The sequence below is a fragment of the Esox lucius genome, chromosome 6, assembly GCF_011004845.1.
Source record: "Esox lucius isolate fEsoLuc1 chromosome 6, fEsoLuc1.pri, whole genome shotgun sequence".
Lineage (NCBI taxonomy): Eukaryota > Metazoa > Chordata > Actinopteri > Esociformes > Esocidae > Esox > Esox lucius.
The window spans coordinates 11097079-11112000 of record NC_047574.1 but is presented as its reverse complement, the minus strand read 5'-3'; the positions used below and the strand labels follow the sequence as shown (position 1 = coordinate 11112000).

Genomic DNA, 14922 nt, shown 5'->3' with positions numbered 1-14922 from the left:
GATGTACGTGCTTGTAGGAGTGAAAGGTTGTACAGATTCTTAGGTTGTGGGTGTCACGAGAGTTGTCTTGTTTTGAGCAGCATGTAAATGATCCAGGTGTACATGTCGGTAATAGAGGTACTGTCAAATATAGAAAAACAGGCCAGATTGTTCCCAACAAGTTTGGAACTTGTTTTTTTTTTTCACAACGGGAAAAACAAATATTTTCATTTTAGGGGTTAGGTTTAGGCCATAACGTAGAATTTGGCAGTGTTATAATTGAGGTTAGATTAAGTAATTATGGTTTAGGGTTAGGTGTTACAGCTGGGGTTATATTCAGCCAAGATCATGTTTTGAAGATTAGGTTATTGAGGCTATTGTCAGGGTTTGGGTTAGGTGTGCATTTCTGTCTGATCCAGGTTATATAAGACAAGTTGGGTGAACAAATAAACCCAAAGACAGAAAAACATGACAAACTGCTGCCCATAAAGTTTTTCTATCTTGTCTTTCTGGTCCTTACAAGGATAGAAAAACAAATGTGTATGTGCATGTTAGCCTTCTCAGTGTCTGAACACAAGACTCTATTTCAATCTCCACACTTAGCCCTTGACTGTGTCTGCAGAGAGCGGGATCACTGGGCGTTAAAACACAGTTTTGTGTTGCATTACTTAGTTCAGTGGAGAGTACTGCCAGGCTGATGAACAAGCCTAAGCACTGCCTGGTGCTAATGTTGTGTTGCTCTAACCACGATCAGTGATATTTTCATGAGAAATTGAGAGCTAGAAAGTTCTCTCATCCATAAAACCGACCCTCAGGTAGAATGACTACGTCAGGTAGTTAGAATTCGGTTGTTATCCAGTAGGGTGTCTCCATCCTCTGCCCAGAGTAGGTTAAAAAACGATTTGGTGGTAAAAGGTTAATTCCTCACGGTAGTTATTCATTAAACTTTGTGTAACTTCAAGGAACCCAACTATAAAAAGCTATTAAAAAAAGCCTATATAAATTAGTCTCAGCCCAATAGCTCTTAGGCTAGAAATTGTTTAGTAGCATATATTTAAACACGTTGAATTATGTATTAATGTATTATTCAAATCGTGGTTTGCTGCTTTGAAATGTTAGCAAGAACTGTCCGAAAACATGCTTTGATTAGTGCAAACATTTTAATGTCCATGAAACAAATTCAGAAAGGCATGCATGAACCGTGAATACACTGAAGCATCCTCTCAGGCTGGAATGGAATAACCATTGCATCCGGCGGTGCCCAGTCCCACCTGCACCTCATCTAATATTATAATAAGCACCTGAGAAAGTACACGCTCTTCCCGCCCACATCTACCTTTCTGCCCTATTCATTTGCTGCCTTCGTGCAGGTGTCCGCCGATTGGTTCAAATGTGACACAAGTGATTTCATAAAGCATTTATTTTCTTACTTGGGTAAGGGGATGAATACGTTTGGTTCCCAATAGGCAAGTGGCTAGTCTCTACACAATTCGCTGACTCAACCGCTATCGCAGTTTCTGGCGCTGGAGGAATAGTAATTTTTTTAGGGTCTGTGTGTTCCTTTGAATGTGAGTACCCTTGCTCTTTTGATTGTTCTGCGGAGTTGCTACCGGACGGCGTGCGGACGCGCTGAACGCACGGGTAGAAAGTTTCGCCTGTCTCAGTACTACACAGTAATATGCTCTTCTATTCATGGTCTAGTATGTTTGTATGGGGTTATTTATGGGCTTATATTTCTGGGCTTGCACGATGAGTCTGTGGGACGTTACTACGGGACCCAAGTCAAATGTATGCGGGATAGGTAGGCTATAACACAGGAAAAAACAAGCAAAGAATGCAGTATTTGATGATGCTGAGTCGTTGGTGCAAAACTTCTCTTCTGTGTTATGGTGAACGCCATGGAAGATGATCTATTTGTATTACTATAAGCAATGTCTGTGCTGTCTAAGTGAATTCATCTATTTTTCCAGGCAAGTCAATTAAGAACACATTCTTATTTACAATAAAGGCCAAATTGCTGATACAGAAATATGTATTTATTGTAATAATGAATTAGTAGGTAAAATAAAAATGATGTTCCAAGTCATAATGGGAAAGTGTCAAATTTGGCTTGCTCTATTTGAAAGCAGTTAAGTGTTGTAATTCCCCAGCAGTTTGATTGTAGTACCTTGGTACTCAATAAGTGTGTGTGTCTCTCCGTGCTTTGTGTCTCTCTGTGCTTTGCTCACTGCTGGTCACTGTAATAGAATATCTCCTGATGAAGTAGCTATTCTCTAAACTGTTGATTGGTCAGAATGATTATGACTAAGCTCAATTCATTCTGGAACACTAGTTTTATTGTTTTAATTCACTGATGGTGTGTGCATGTGTGTGTGTGTGTGCGTGTGTGTGTGTGTGTGTGTGTGTGTGTGGTGTGCCTGGGATGCAGTGGATGTGTCCTTCACAGCAAGGAGCCTCCGTTCAGCCTGTTTTGAATGTGAAGATGTTGGGGTGGCAAGGGGCTCTTTGTCGCAGTCTTATCAAGATTGGAGCATGGCGTGAACACTCCACAAAACACTTGCTGATGTTTACACACTGTAATGGGTTCTTTATGTCCGCATGAATAAAACATCTCGCTGCGTTATAGTATGAACAACATGATGCCAATCTGCTCAATTGTCTTTCTTTTAGTAATAGAGTGTACAATTATTGAATGATACATAATTAGGTTATTTTTCATAAAGAAAGTTCATGACTGAGTGCGTTTTGGATTTTGATTTAGTTGTCTTATCGCTAACTGAAGTAACTCACAGCTCCATGATATACTATACTGTATGACAGTCATATTTCTTATGAGTCATAGCCACATACTTCAAAACTTCCTCAACTCTTGTGGGCAGGGTTGTAGAGGACGTTGTGAGAAGGGACATCCTATAGAGGAGAATGTTTTTTTACTGCAGTGAGAGGTTGTGTACTCAAAACGTACACAGGAGTTGCTCGAATCTGTCCTTGAGTAGGACCATGGTAGCCTAATGTACTAGCAGAGGTCATCCCGAAAAGTCTTCCTTTTCTTTCCCTTTCTTTTCATTCCCGTCTTTTCTGTTACTTTATCTTCCTGCCTTGTACGGGCTTGGCCTCTGCTCCTCAACACTGCTGTTAAAGAGCCAGACTGGTGGAAGCAAAACACTTGGTCAACATGTCCTTTCACCGTCATTTGTTATCCAATCAGTGTGGATTGAGAGATGGGAAGACTATTGAGATACCCCTCAGTTCTTTTTTTTGATTTGTGCAGGTTAAAAAAAAGTTAAGGAATCCATTTGAGACCATTGAGATTCAGCCACTGTCTCATTGCAGTAGGGCTTGTGTAAAACCTTTTCTCTTGGTTTGTCTGCAATGAAAGGATCTAACATTAATTATGGGGAGTGGGGAGTATGCAGCATTAGTCATTTAATTGTAGTTGTTTTCTTTTTTATTTGTTTGGGAAGCAGACAAGCTGCCATTTATCTTGGTACTCTTAATATTTATCATCAGCCACTGGATAGCACCTGTCAAATATAATTAATGTCTCCGTTTTTCTTTTGATAATGTCCTGTAATTATTCAGGCAAAGTTCAACTGCTCTGCGCAGTGGTCTTTTGTAGGACCAAGCTGACCACCTCAGTCCAAGTTCGAGCTTTAACTGTGCCAGTGGCTGACGAGCGGATGGGAATCCCCATGAGCACTGTGAATTGGCCAAAATCGGCCAGGGAGGGTAGATGAACTGTGCGCAGGGATTCCCTAGTTTATTGCGCTCCAGCAGCACCATCAGGTTGCTGGGATTCCTGCAAAGCTAACAAACGATTGTCAGGTGAGTGAGCGGTCCCCCACAGGTGAATCTGTGTGAGTGTCAGGTTAGACAAGCTGTGTGGAAATAAGCAGGATATGTTTAGTGCAGATGCCTGTAGGAGGAGTGCTTGATGCAATCTAAAACTCTCCAGAATTCATTGGGAGTTGTTATAATGAGATAAAATTAAATGTCAAAATCTCCCCTTTCCTGTGTAAATCACTACCTCTTCTGGAAGCATTAGCAGGTCTTTAAACCTGTATTCCCCTGGATCATCAGTCATTATGCTCATTTGTAATGAATAGAAGTGGCCACATCTCTTCCCTTCTCTGCCATTCGTTAAGTTCATTAGTAAATGCAGGCAGACTTGTCCCTATTAAATGCTACCTCCTTATCACCTCCTGCCCAGACACACACACATGAAAGCACAAGCAATGAACGTGTGTGTGTGTGTGTGTGTGGAATGGAACACACAAATATATATACAGTGGGGAGAACAAGTATTTGATACACTGCCGATTTTGCAGGTTTTCCCACTTACAAAGCATGTAGAAGTCTAATTTTTATCATAGGTACTCTTCATCTGTGAGTGACGGAATCTAAAACTAAAATTCAGAAAATCACATTGTATGATTAAGTAATTCATTTGCATTTTATTGCATGACATAAGTATTTGATACATCAGAAAAGCAGAATTTAATATTTGGTACAGAAACCTTTGTTTGCAATTACAGAGATCATACGTTTCCTGTAGTTCTTGACCAGGTTTGCACACACTGCAGCAGGGATTTTGGCCCAGTCCTCCATACAGACCTTCTCCAGATCCTTCAGGTTTCGGGCTGTCGCTGGGCAAAACAGACTTTGAGCTCCCTCCAAAGATTTTCTATTTGGTTCAGGTCTGGATACTGGCTAGGCCACTCCAGGACCTTGAGATGCTTCTTACAGAGCCATTCCTTTAGTTGCCCTGGCTGTGTGTTTCGGGTCGTTGTCATGCTGGAAGACCCAGCCACGACCCACCATCAATGCTCTTCCTGAGAGAAGGAGCTTGTTGGCCAAGATCTTGCGATACATGGCCCCATCCATCCTCCCCTCAATACGGTGCAGTCGTCCTGTCCCCTTTGCAGAAAAGCATCACCAAATAATGATGTTTCTACCTCCATGCTTCATGGGTGGGATGGTGTTCTTGGGGTTGTACTCATCCTTCTTCTTTCTCCAAACACGGCGAGTGGAGTTTAGATCAAAAAGCTCTATTTTTGTTTCATCAGACCACATGACCTTCTCCCATTCCTCCTCTGGATTATCCAGATGGTCATTGGCAAACTTCAGATGGGCCTGGACATGCGCTGGCTTGAGCAGGGGGACCTTGCGTGTGCTGCAGGATTTTAATCCATGACGGCGTAGTGTGTTACTAATGGTTTTCTTTGAGACTGTGGTCCCAGCTCTCTTCAGGTCATTGACCAGGTCCTGCCGTGTAGTTCTGGGCTGATCCCTCACCTTCCTCATGATCATTGATGCCCCACGAGGTGAGATCTTGCATGGATCCCCAGACCAAGGGAGATGTGTGTGGACAGGTGTCTTTTATACAGGTAACGAGTTCAAACAGGTGCAGTTAATACAGGTAATGAGTGGAGAACAGGAGGGCTGCTTAAAGAAAAACTAGCAGGTCTGTGAGAGCTGGAATTCTTACTGGTTGGTAGGTGATCAAATGCTTATGTCATGCAATAAAATGCAAATTAATTATTTAAAAATCATACAACGTGTCTCACAGTTGAAATGTACCTATGTTAGAAATTACAGACCTCTACATGCTTTGTAAATAGAAAAACCTGCAAAATCGGCAGTGTATCAAATACTTGTTCTCCCCACTGTATATATACACACACACACACACACACACACACACACACACACACGCACACACAGCCACAGATAAAGACCGTGTTCATGTCTGTGTACACAGCTATTACCCTACCCATACTTTGTGTTGAGCATGTCAGCTGCGAGCCAATGGACTTCCTCTCTGTTGGGTTGTGGATTTTTCTGTGTGTGTGTGTGTGTGTTACCCTACCCATACTTTGTGTGGAGCATGTCAGCTGTGATGCAATGGACTTCCTCTCTGTGGGGTTGTGGGGTTTTCTGTGTGTGTGTTATTGTTTGTGAGTAGGGGTGGGGAAGGTGGTTATTACTGGTACGATGATGCCGTTTTATCTCAAATTGAATTGTTGAGGAGGATGTTAAAGAGCCATATATCACCCAGCTAGAGGCAGAGCATAGTGTGTGTGTGTGTGTGTGTGTGTGTGAGCACAAAGCATAGAGTGAATCCACAGCGCTAGAGAGCTGAGATGAGAATGGCTATTGTGTCTTACGCTAGAACTTAGGGACTGTGAAGACAGCTTTTGATGTAAATACTGTGAATCCAGTCAGTTGGTAAATCAGGTTGTCAGTTTGTAAACGAGCATGCTTAGATGTGTATGCATGCTTAGATTTAGAGTGAGGCTGCCAAGTGTGGAAACAACCTTTTATGTGAAATATTGTGAATATTCCACAAGTGTATTAATTTAATGGGGTAACATTAGTTAGCGGTACACCAAAGTGAGTTTAGCTTAGAGCCTACAATGGGCATTAACATATCACAGATTGTTACTACAGTATAGGTGAAATTATTTCTCATTTACGGTATTTACATATAATTTTCAAACAATGTGCTATTACACCTTAGTTACAACATTTATGCTGAAATCTTCCTCCAGCTCCCAGGTCGCTGTAAAAGCTAACATTGCGATTAGTTTTTATGAGGCAATTATTCCGCCGCAAGTCAGTGCAGTAGCCTCCTGAGTCAGCTTCCGCTGTACCCAGTTGACCCAACATTACAAAGTAGCGGTCACAAGGTGTGGATCTACTTATATTTCTGTTAACAGTCTCTGTTATGGGGCTGCATTTCTACATCATTCCTCTAAATAAATTGAACACGTGAGGCAAACTGTTAATTCTGGTTAAGATTAAGCTAGATAGCTAGCCAAGTCAGCAGCTAATTACTGGTTCGAGATCAACAAGTTATCCACAAAGCTAATCAAGTCCTTGTGGACAGAAATGCTTCACACAACGTGTACATTACCTGCCCGCACTACAAAACCTTGTCACCTTAGAGGGATCTGAGTAGAAGTATGTTGACAACAACAAGTACAGTTAGGTAAACAAGTAAACTCCTTGAAAAGTTGTCTGCCTTGATTCTATTAGATTTTTTGGGACATAGATATTTAGGTGAATTGTCAACCACATTCACTGCTAAAGGTAACCTATTTCGGTAATCACACAAATGTTTTAATTTGAAGCCATTATTGCAATTAAATAAGCAGAAATGCAATATCCTCATGCAGAAAAGGTGAATACCCCCTCTTCCTTTACCATCACCTAAAATTGCCAAAACGGGAATTGAGTGCATCAGAATTGGGGCAGATTATATGCAAATCATTAGAGAGTAACTCTGGACCACTGGCACTCTACATAAAAAAAAAAAAGCCCAATAACTGACCAAAAGATGCCCATAGAAATCTCTAAAGGAACATCAATGGATCTACTGCATGCTGTTGCCCCAATCAATGTTGAAGGGCATAAGTCAACTGTCAGACAGAGACTGCACAACATGACTTAAACGAAAAGTCAGGAAAGAAGAAACATCTAAGAAGGAAAATCAAGACACCTCTGGGTAAACACCAAACCTACAGGAACAATGTGCTCTGGACACAGGAGTGAAAGGTGGAGTTCGTGGAGTTTGTGTTTAACAAAAATGAAGCACAAAATTTGGCTGCAGTGGCATGGGTCTTGAACCTCTTGATAACATTACATATGGTGGAGACAGGAACACCAAGGCCTCTGGAGAGGGACTTAAGGTTGTACATGTTTGTTTGGATAGTTGCTAATGGATAATGCTTAATTGCATGGCAGTATTTTGAAATGGGTCACTCTCTCATGCTTTCAGACTGTATGTTCTGATTAACATCTTTCTTTCCACCCAGTCAATAAATGACAGTATTTAATGCTAGGTCAGACATTGTGTTATGTTAGATGGCATCACTTCTCTGCCACCCACCTTGACCGATCTGTCTTGTGGGACCTGGACTTTGTATTAACATTGGCTACATTGTGATGTTCAGCAAAGCGGCAGACAGATTTGAGCTGCAATAAAACAGATTAACACTTAGTCCTGTTAGCTAATTAGCTACTACGGTATGGAATTGGATATCTGCCAAAAGGTTAAGCGTGCGTGTCGTTGGGATACTAAAGAAAATCTGTACGTAAATTGGTATGATTGTAAAAGAAAGTAATATGTAAAATCTGAAAAGTGTGAAATTAGATCTGTGAATGTACAAACACCCTGTTACCATGACTGACATATTTTTTGCTTGTACCAATCAGGTTTTACAATCCTAAAGTATAACATCACAATCTGGAGTTCTGGCAGTTTCAACCCCCCCCCCCCCCCCCCCCCCCCCTAATAGCCATAGGCAGTGTGAATAACAGGAAATCAGGGTAACCGGAAATAGGTATGCTGCAAGATGTCACTTTAAGTCTCTTCAATCCTCAGGCACGCATAATGCAAACTTGTTTTTATGTGCCTAGTCCGTGTGCGCAACTGTCATCTTTGCAGATGCCACGTTACTGACAAACGTTTGTACATGGAAAAATATTTGTAAACAAATAAATGGTGACGGAGAGTAAGAATTTAATGTCTTAAACATTATAAAAGGTGATGAATACTTTTTTACGATAATGCCAATTTACATATGGATTTTCTTACGATTGGAAGAATAAGGGCAGGTAACCTTTTGGCAGATTTGACTCCATAATTCGGTAGCTAGCATTTTGTGGAAGTATTTAGCATTATCATTGCGACTCAGGGTATCTGGTTGTTAAGCACAATCCTATTTAATTTGTTGGAGAAATGTAAGAGCTGGCGTGCACATTGTTAGTCTTCAGAAATACTGCATGTTGCAGCACAAGATTCCTTTGCTAGAAATACAAATACATGTAATACTCTCGAGGTTTACATACATATAAATAGTTACATTATTTCTCCCACATGTATATGTCGTGGAAAGGTCCAAGGAGGTGAATACTTTGTCAGCCATTGTATGTATCAACTCATATGGTGTAATTTATTGTTTTAATTTATTGACCTTTGGCCTATTCCATTGCGCATAGTGTCTTTGTATTTATTTGTAATTGTAAGTGTAAGTGTTGTCTTACAATCGTTATGGCCAACGCAATATGAACAGTAAAAATGTACACTGCTCGAAAAAATTAAAGGAACTGGTAATCATCAATGTATAACACCAAGTCAGTTTAACTTGGGTCTGATGTCTTCTGGTGGGACCTGTGCTCACAGCCCAGCACCATGCAGCTCGATTGGCATTCGCCAGAGAACACCAGAATGCGCAGGTCCGCCATTGGTGCCCCGTTCTCTTCACAGAGCAGGTTCACACTGAGCACATGCGACAGACCTGAAAGAATCTGGAGACGCTGTGGTGAATGTTATGCTGCCTGCAACAACATCCAGCATGACCGGTTTGGCGGTGAGTCAGTGACGGTCTGGGGAGTCATATCCTTGGAGGGTCGCACAGACCTCCATGTGTTGGCCAACGGTACCCTGACTGCTGTTAGGTATCGGGATGAAATCCTCACATCCATCGTCAGACCTTATGCTGGTGCAGTGGGCCCTGGGTTCCTCCTGGTGCAGGACAATGCCCAGCCTCATCTGGCCAGAGTGTGTAGACAGTTCCTGCATGACGAAGGCATTGATACCATTAACTGGTCCTCATGTTCCCCAGACCTGAATCCAATTGAGAACCTCTGGGACGTTTTGCATCGGTGCATCCGACGCCACCAAGTAGCGCCACAGACTTTCCAGAAGCTCACTGAAGCCCTGATCCAGGTCTGGAAGGAGATCCCCCAGGACACCATCCGCTACCTCATCAGGAGTATGCCCAGACGTTGTCAAGAGTGCCTACCGGCATACACACTACTGAGTCACATTATGAGTTGCTGTGATGAAATTCAACCCAGTTGGAACAGCCTGTGATTTCAATTGTTTACTTTGATTTTCCGAGTATGAATCCAGCCCTTAATCGGTTGGTGATTTCCACTGACCTTTGTTACGTCATTTTGTCGTAGATGAATTACGCAATGTACAGTAAAGATTTTGATCTTTTAATGTATTTCCTTCATCAAGATCTGATGTGTGATGTAGGTGTTCCCTTAATTTTTTTGAGCAGTGTATTTGGTGTCATTTACCTCAGGTTGGAGCCAGTCAGCATTCAGGACGTGAACCACCTGGTTTGTAATTGAAAAGGTTCCTGTAATTGTCCAACCTCAAGCCTAACTGATTCTGTCTACAGGGGATGATGGTGCTGTGGATGTGTGTATTCCTTCCTGTCCTCTCTGCCGCCCAGCGGTCAGAGCCAATGTTCTCAGCAGTCACAGGGACCATGCTGCCGCCGGACTACGACAACAACCCCACACAGCTCAACTATGGAGTGGCTGTTACTGATGTAGACAACGATGGAGACCTGGAGATGTTTGTAGCTGGGTGAGTGAGTGAATCTGTTCATCAGAACAGTACAATACTGTTTTTTGACAGCCTCTTAAAAACACAGTAATTTGCATTAAGTTGTTTATTGCAACTTCAAGAAAATACGTTTTATATAAGATTCACAGAACGACCAAGGTAATCAGTCTTTATGAAGAGTTAGAAAAATGAACCTAAAACGTAATCTCTTGTCTGTTAAAATTCCCTCCGGCCTCAAGGAAATCCATCATGACATGCTTTTATAGTAATATGAGAGAGACAAGGTGGCCCTGTCAAATTTCAGATAACTATGAAATAAAATATCTTCTCAGTTATACAATATGACATCCCATTCTGTTTCAAGTGGAAATGGGACTGGTTTTCACTGTTACAACAGAAACTTGGAATTTAAATGTATTTACTATTTTTGGAACATTTATATACCTAAGCAGGGGCGTAGGTTTAATTTCATATGTGAGGGGGACATATCATTTTTTCAAATGCCCATGGTTCTGGAATGGGATGTCCAACAAGCTCCTATAGGTGTGATGGTTGAGGGTCCTCATACTTTTGGCCATATGGTGCTTTTGCACTGGTGGAGACAACATCTCTTTGATTCTACTAGAATAAACATAGAAAATAATACTGCACCTTAATGTGTTAGATTGTTTACAATCTTGTGCAGAAAATATTAGCTAGCAAGCTAGTACATATTTTGCTATTATTGTTAATATATAACGTTAGCCTAACCACACCTAACATGGTTGCCGGTTTTAAAACAACACTCTTTGATAGATTAGCAATTTATCTATCTCATTCATACGTTATGGGAGGTAGTTAGCGACAGACAATGTCAGCTAGATTACCGAACCTTCCAGAGCAAGAGATCAGTTGCTAGTAGCAACGGTGGACTCTATAACGGTAACCAGCACCGTGCGCGTGAACTTCCCAGCAACTACCTCAAAGCCTGCATGTGGTGCTGAAATCAGCATGAATTACACATTTCAAATTAAGCTGTTGCTTACTGTCCTACCTCCTCACTGAGTTTGACCCTCTCTTAAAATAGAGTTCTGTTGAAAAAAAGTGGGGAGTGCAAAATACAATTTTCAAAAAGTCGGGGGATGTCCCTCTCATGTATAATGGAACCTACCCTGCTGTACCCATGTGATTGCAAGACATGATAGTGATAGGGGAAAACACTGAAGCTAGTTGCCTTTTGCTTAAATACATTGGGAGAGAAAAAAGGTCGGTATACTATGCTGGACCTTCGTCTTTAATGTAAAAGAAAAAACACATTTATCTCGCCACAATAAAAATAGGCAAAAAGGGGCAAAGTCATCTGTCATTTCTTACCAAGCAGACAATATTTATGGTAGAAAGGCTAGGTTGCTCACTGGGCTAAGTGAGCTAAGTGTACAAGACATAGGTGAAGCAATCTGTCATTTTCCGAGCTAACGGGAGAGAAGAAATGTCTGATTGAGAATGAAAGGAAAAGGTCATTAGAGAAGGGGAGTGTATAAGGGTGCCCTAAGGCTCGGACGAGTGGTGCTCATAAGAATAGATGTTATTGGAAGTGGCTCCACTGATAGGACTAGGGTTGGAGGGAGGGAGTTTGACAAGAATGGAGAGAAAGAGAAGGGAACAGAGAGATTGAGCAGCGAGGCAGTCATCCCATAACCATGACATAGGTTAGCTTGTCAGCGTTTGGGGAAAAAAGCAGTTGTACTCTGTTCTTAAAAACAAAATATTTGGGCTTCAAACCCTTTATCACAGTTCTTTTTGACTTTGCATTAAGTTCACATTCTCTTCTCTTACCACTATTTAATTTGTTTATATACATATATATATATATATATGCACTGATGAGCCAAACCATTATGACTACCTTCCTAATATGCTGTTGGTCCTCCATGTGCCACCAGAACAGCACTGAGGCACACAGGCCTGGACACCCTGAAGGTGTCCTGTGGTATCTGGCACCAAGACATTAGCAGCAGATCCTTCAACTCCTGTAAGGTGCAAAGTGGAGCCGCCGTGGATCGGACTTGTTGGTCCAGCACATCCCACAGATGTTCAAGACGATTGAGATCTGGGGAATTTGGAGGCCAGGGCAACACCTTGAACTCTTCATCATGTTCCTCAAACCATTCCAGAACAATGTGTGCAGTGGGGCAGGGTGCATTATCCTGTTGAAAGAGGCTACTGACATCAGGCAATATCATTGCCATGAAGGGGTGTACCTGGTCTGCAACTGTTTCGGTAGGTGGCACATGTGAAATAGACGTCCACATGTATGCCAAGAATGCCCGGACCCAAGGTTTCCCAGCAGAACACTGCCCAGAGCATTGTGCTCTCTCCACCGGCTTGGCTTTCCACAGTGCATCCTGATGCCATCACTTCCCCAGGTAAACGGCACCCATGTAAACGGGCCGTCCACGTGGTGATAAAGAAAATCGGACCCGGCGAACGTCTTCCACAGCTCCGAGGTCCAGTTCAGATGCTTGCGTGTCCATTTTCTGGTCGCTTTTGATGTTGGACAGGGGTAATCATGGGCACTCTGACCGGTCTGGAGCATAGAAGCAGGGTGCGATGCACTGTGTGTTGTGACACATTCCTCCTGTAACCATCATTAACATTTTCTGTGACTTGTGCCACAGTAGACCTTCTGTCGGTTCGGACCAGACGGGATAGCCTTCGTTGCCCTCGAGCATTGATGAGCCTTGGGCGTCCAACACCCTGTTGCCGGTTTTTGGTTTGTCCCTCTTCGGACCACTGTTGGTAAGCACTCGCCACTGCTGACCGGGAGCACCCCACAAGCCTTGCCGTTTCAGAGCTGCTCTGACCCAGTCGCCTGGCCAAAACAATTGGGCCCTTGTCAAAGTCACTCAGGTCTTCACTCCTGCCCATTTCTCCTGCATCTAACATGTTGACTACGTGATCTGATTGTTCACTTACTATCTAATCTACCCAGACCTTGACATGTGCCCTTGTTAGATGATCAACGTTATTCGCTTCACCTGTGAGTGGTCATAATGTTTTGGCCCTTCAATGTATATATACTTCTTTATACACTGAAATAAGCAGGCTGCTGTGTCAAATGAAGCCCTGTAACTGTGGATTCTGGTTCATATCTCCTGTTGATATTTGACAGGTACAATGGTCCCAACCTGGTTCTGAAGTATGACAAGCAGAGTAAGAGACTTGTTAACATCGCTGTCGACAACCGTAGTTCCCCGTTCTATGCTCTGAGAGATCGCCAAGGCAACGCCATTGGAGTGACAGCCTGTGATATTGACGGAGACGGCAGAGAGGAGATCTATGTTCTCAATACCAACAATGCCTTCTCAGGTACAGACACACACATACACACACACACACACACACACACATATAATGGTAAGTAAAGACTACAATCTGAGGCTTTTCTTTTCTTAAAGTGCATCACCGTGAATTTATTTAAGATTTTGTGTTACAAATTGGCCAACTTTTGGGTTTGGGGATTGAGGTTCCACACTCTTTTGCAGTAACATATCAGACCTCTGATTTTGTAATGGTTCTCTTGGCAGCCACATATCAACAGCCTGTACTTAGTAGTTTCTTCAGATATCTTACGTCTTAAATACATTTACATTTTAGTCAATTAGCAGTTTTTATTAGCAATGCTTTTATTCAGCCCAACTGGCAATAAGTGCATAAAGTTGTGCTTAAAAGTTTGCATACCCTTGGAGAATTGGTAATATGTACCATTTCTAAAGAAAACATAAGTGAGCAGGCAAAACACGTCTTATATTTTCTTATGGGATTCACATTGAACTCTAGGTCATAACAGAAAGGCACCATAAAAAAAAATACATGTCAACAAAGAAAAAATTAACTGACCCCTGTTCAAAAGTCTGCATATCCTTAGTCCTTAATATTGTGTATTGCCCCCTTTAGCAATGACTACATGCAGTCTTTTGTAATAGTTGTCTATGAGGCCATGAATTCTTGCAGGTGGTATAGCTGCCCGTTCGCAAAATGCCTCCAGGCCATGTAAAGTCTTTGGTCATCTTGCATGAACTGCACGTTTGAGATCTCCCCAGAGTGGCTCGATGATATTTAGGTCAGGAGACTGTGTTGGCCACTCCAGAACCTTCACCTTTTTCTGTGCTGGAAAGTCCAAGAGTGTCCCATGCACAGCTTTCGTGCAGACAAATTCAAATTGTCGGCATATCAAGGTTTGTGGCATTGGCGCAGTAAAGGCTTCTTTCTGGCAACTCGACCATGCAGCAAATTTTTGTTCAAGCATCTTGTGCTCCTTGGAGTATATTGTGCTCCTTGAAACAACTACACCGTCTTTTTCCAGAGCAGGAACTGCCCTGAAGGGGTGGGTTGACCAAGAGCCCAGAGGTGGCTGAATGAAGATCCCGGGTAGGGATGTAGGATTTGAGCATTGCCTGAAGGTAGAGAGGAGAAGCTCCCTTTGTTGTTCCAATAATCACAGTCTTGAAGTGATTTGGAGCTTCGACTGGATGCCAGTGTAGGGTGCGAGCTGGGTGACATGGGAGAACTTGGGAAGGTTGATCACCAGGCGGGGT

The 14922-nt window shown here is 42.4% G+C and overlaps 1 protein-coding gene across 2 annotated transcripts in view; it reads left to right on the top strand.

Annotated features, from left to right (window-relative positions):
- Nucleotides 1-1430: 1430 nt before the first annotated feature.
- crtac1b (cartilage acidic protein 1b) overlaps nt 1431-14922 on the top strand; it is a 34671-nt gene continuing 21179 nt past the window's right edge. For both annotated transcript variants that reach the window (XM_020047084.3, XM_010889043.4), the window contains exons 1-3: nt 1431-1547; nt 10176-10366; nt 13497-13693. In XM_020047084.3, coding sequence (XP_019902643.2) covers nt 10179-10366; nt 13497-13693 — 385 coding nt within the window. In that variant the 5' untranslated portion in view covers nt 1431-1547; nt 10176-10178. The remainder of the gene's footprint in view (nt 1548-10175; nt 10367-13496; nt 13694-14922) is intronic.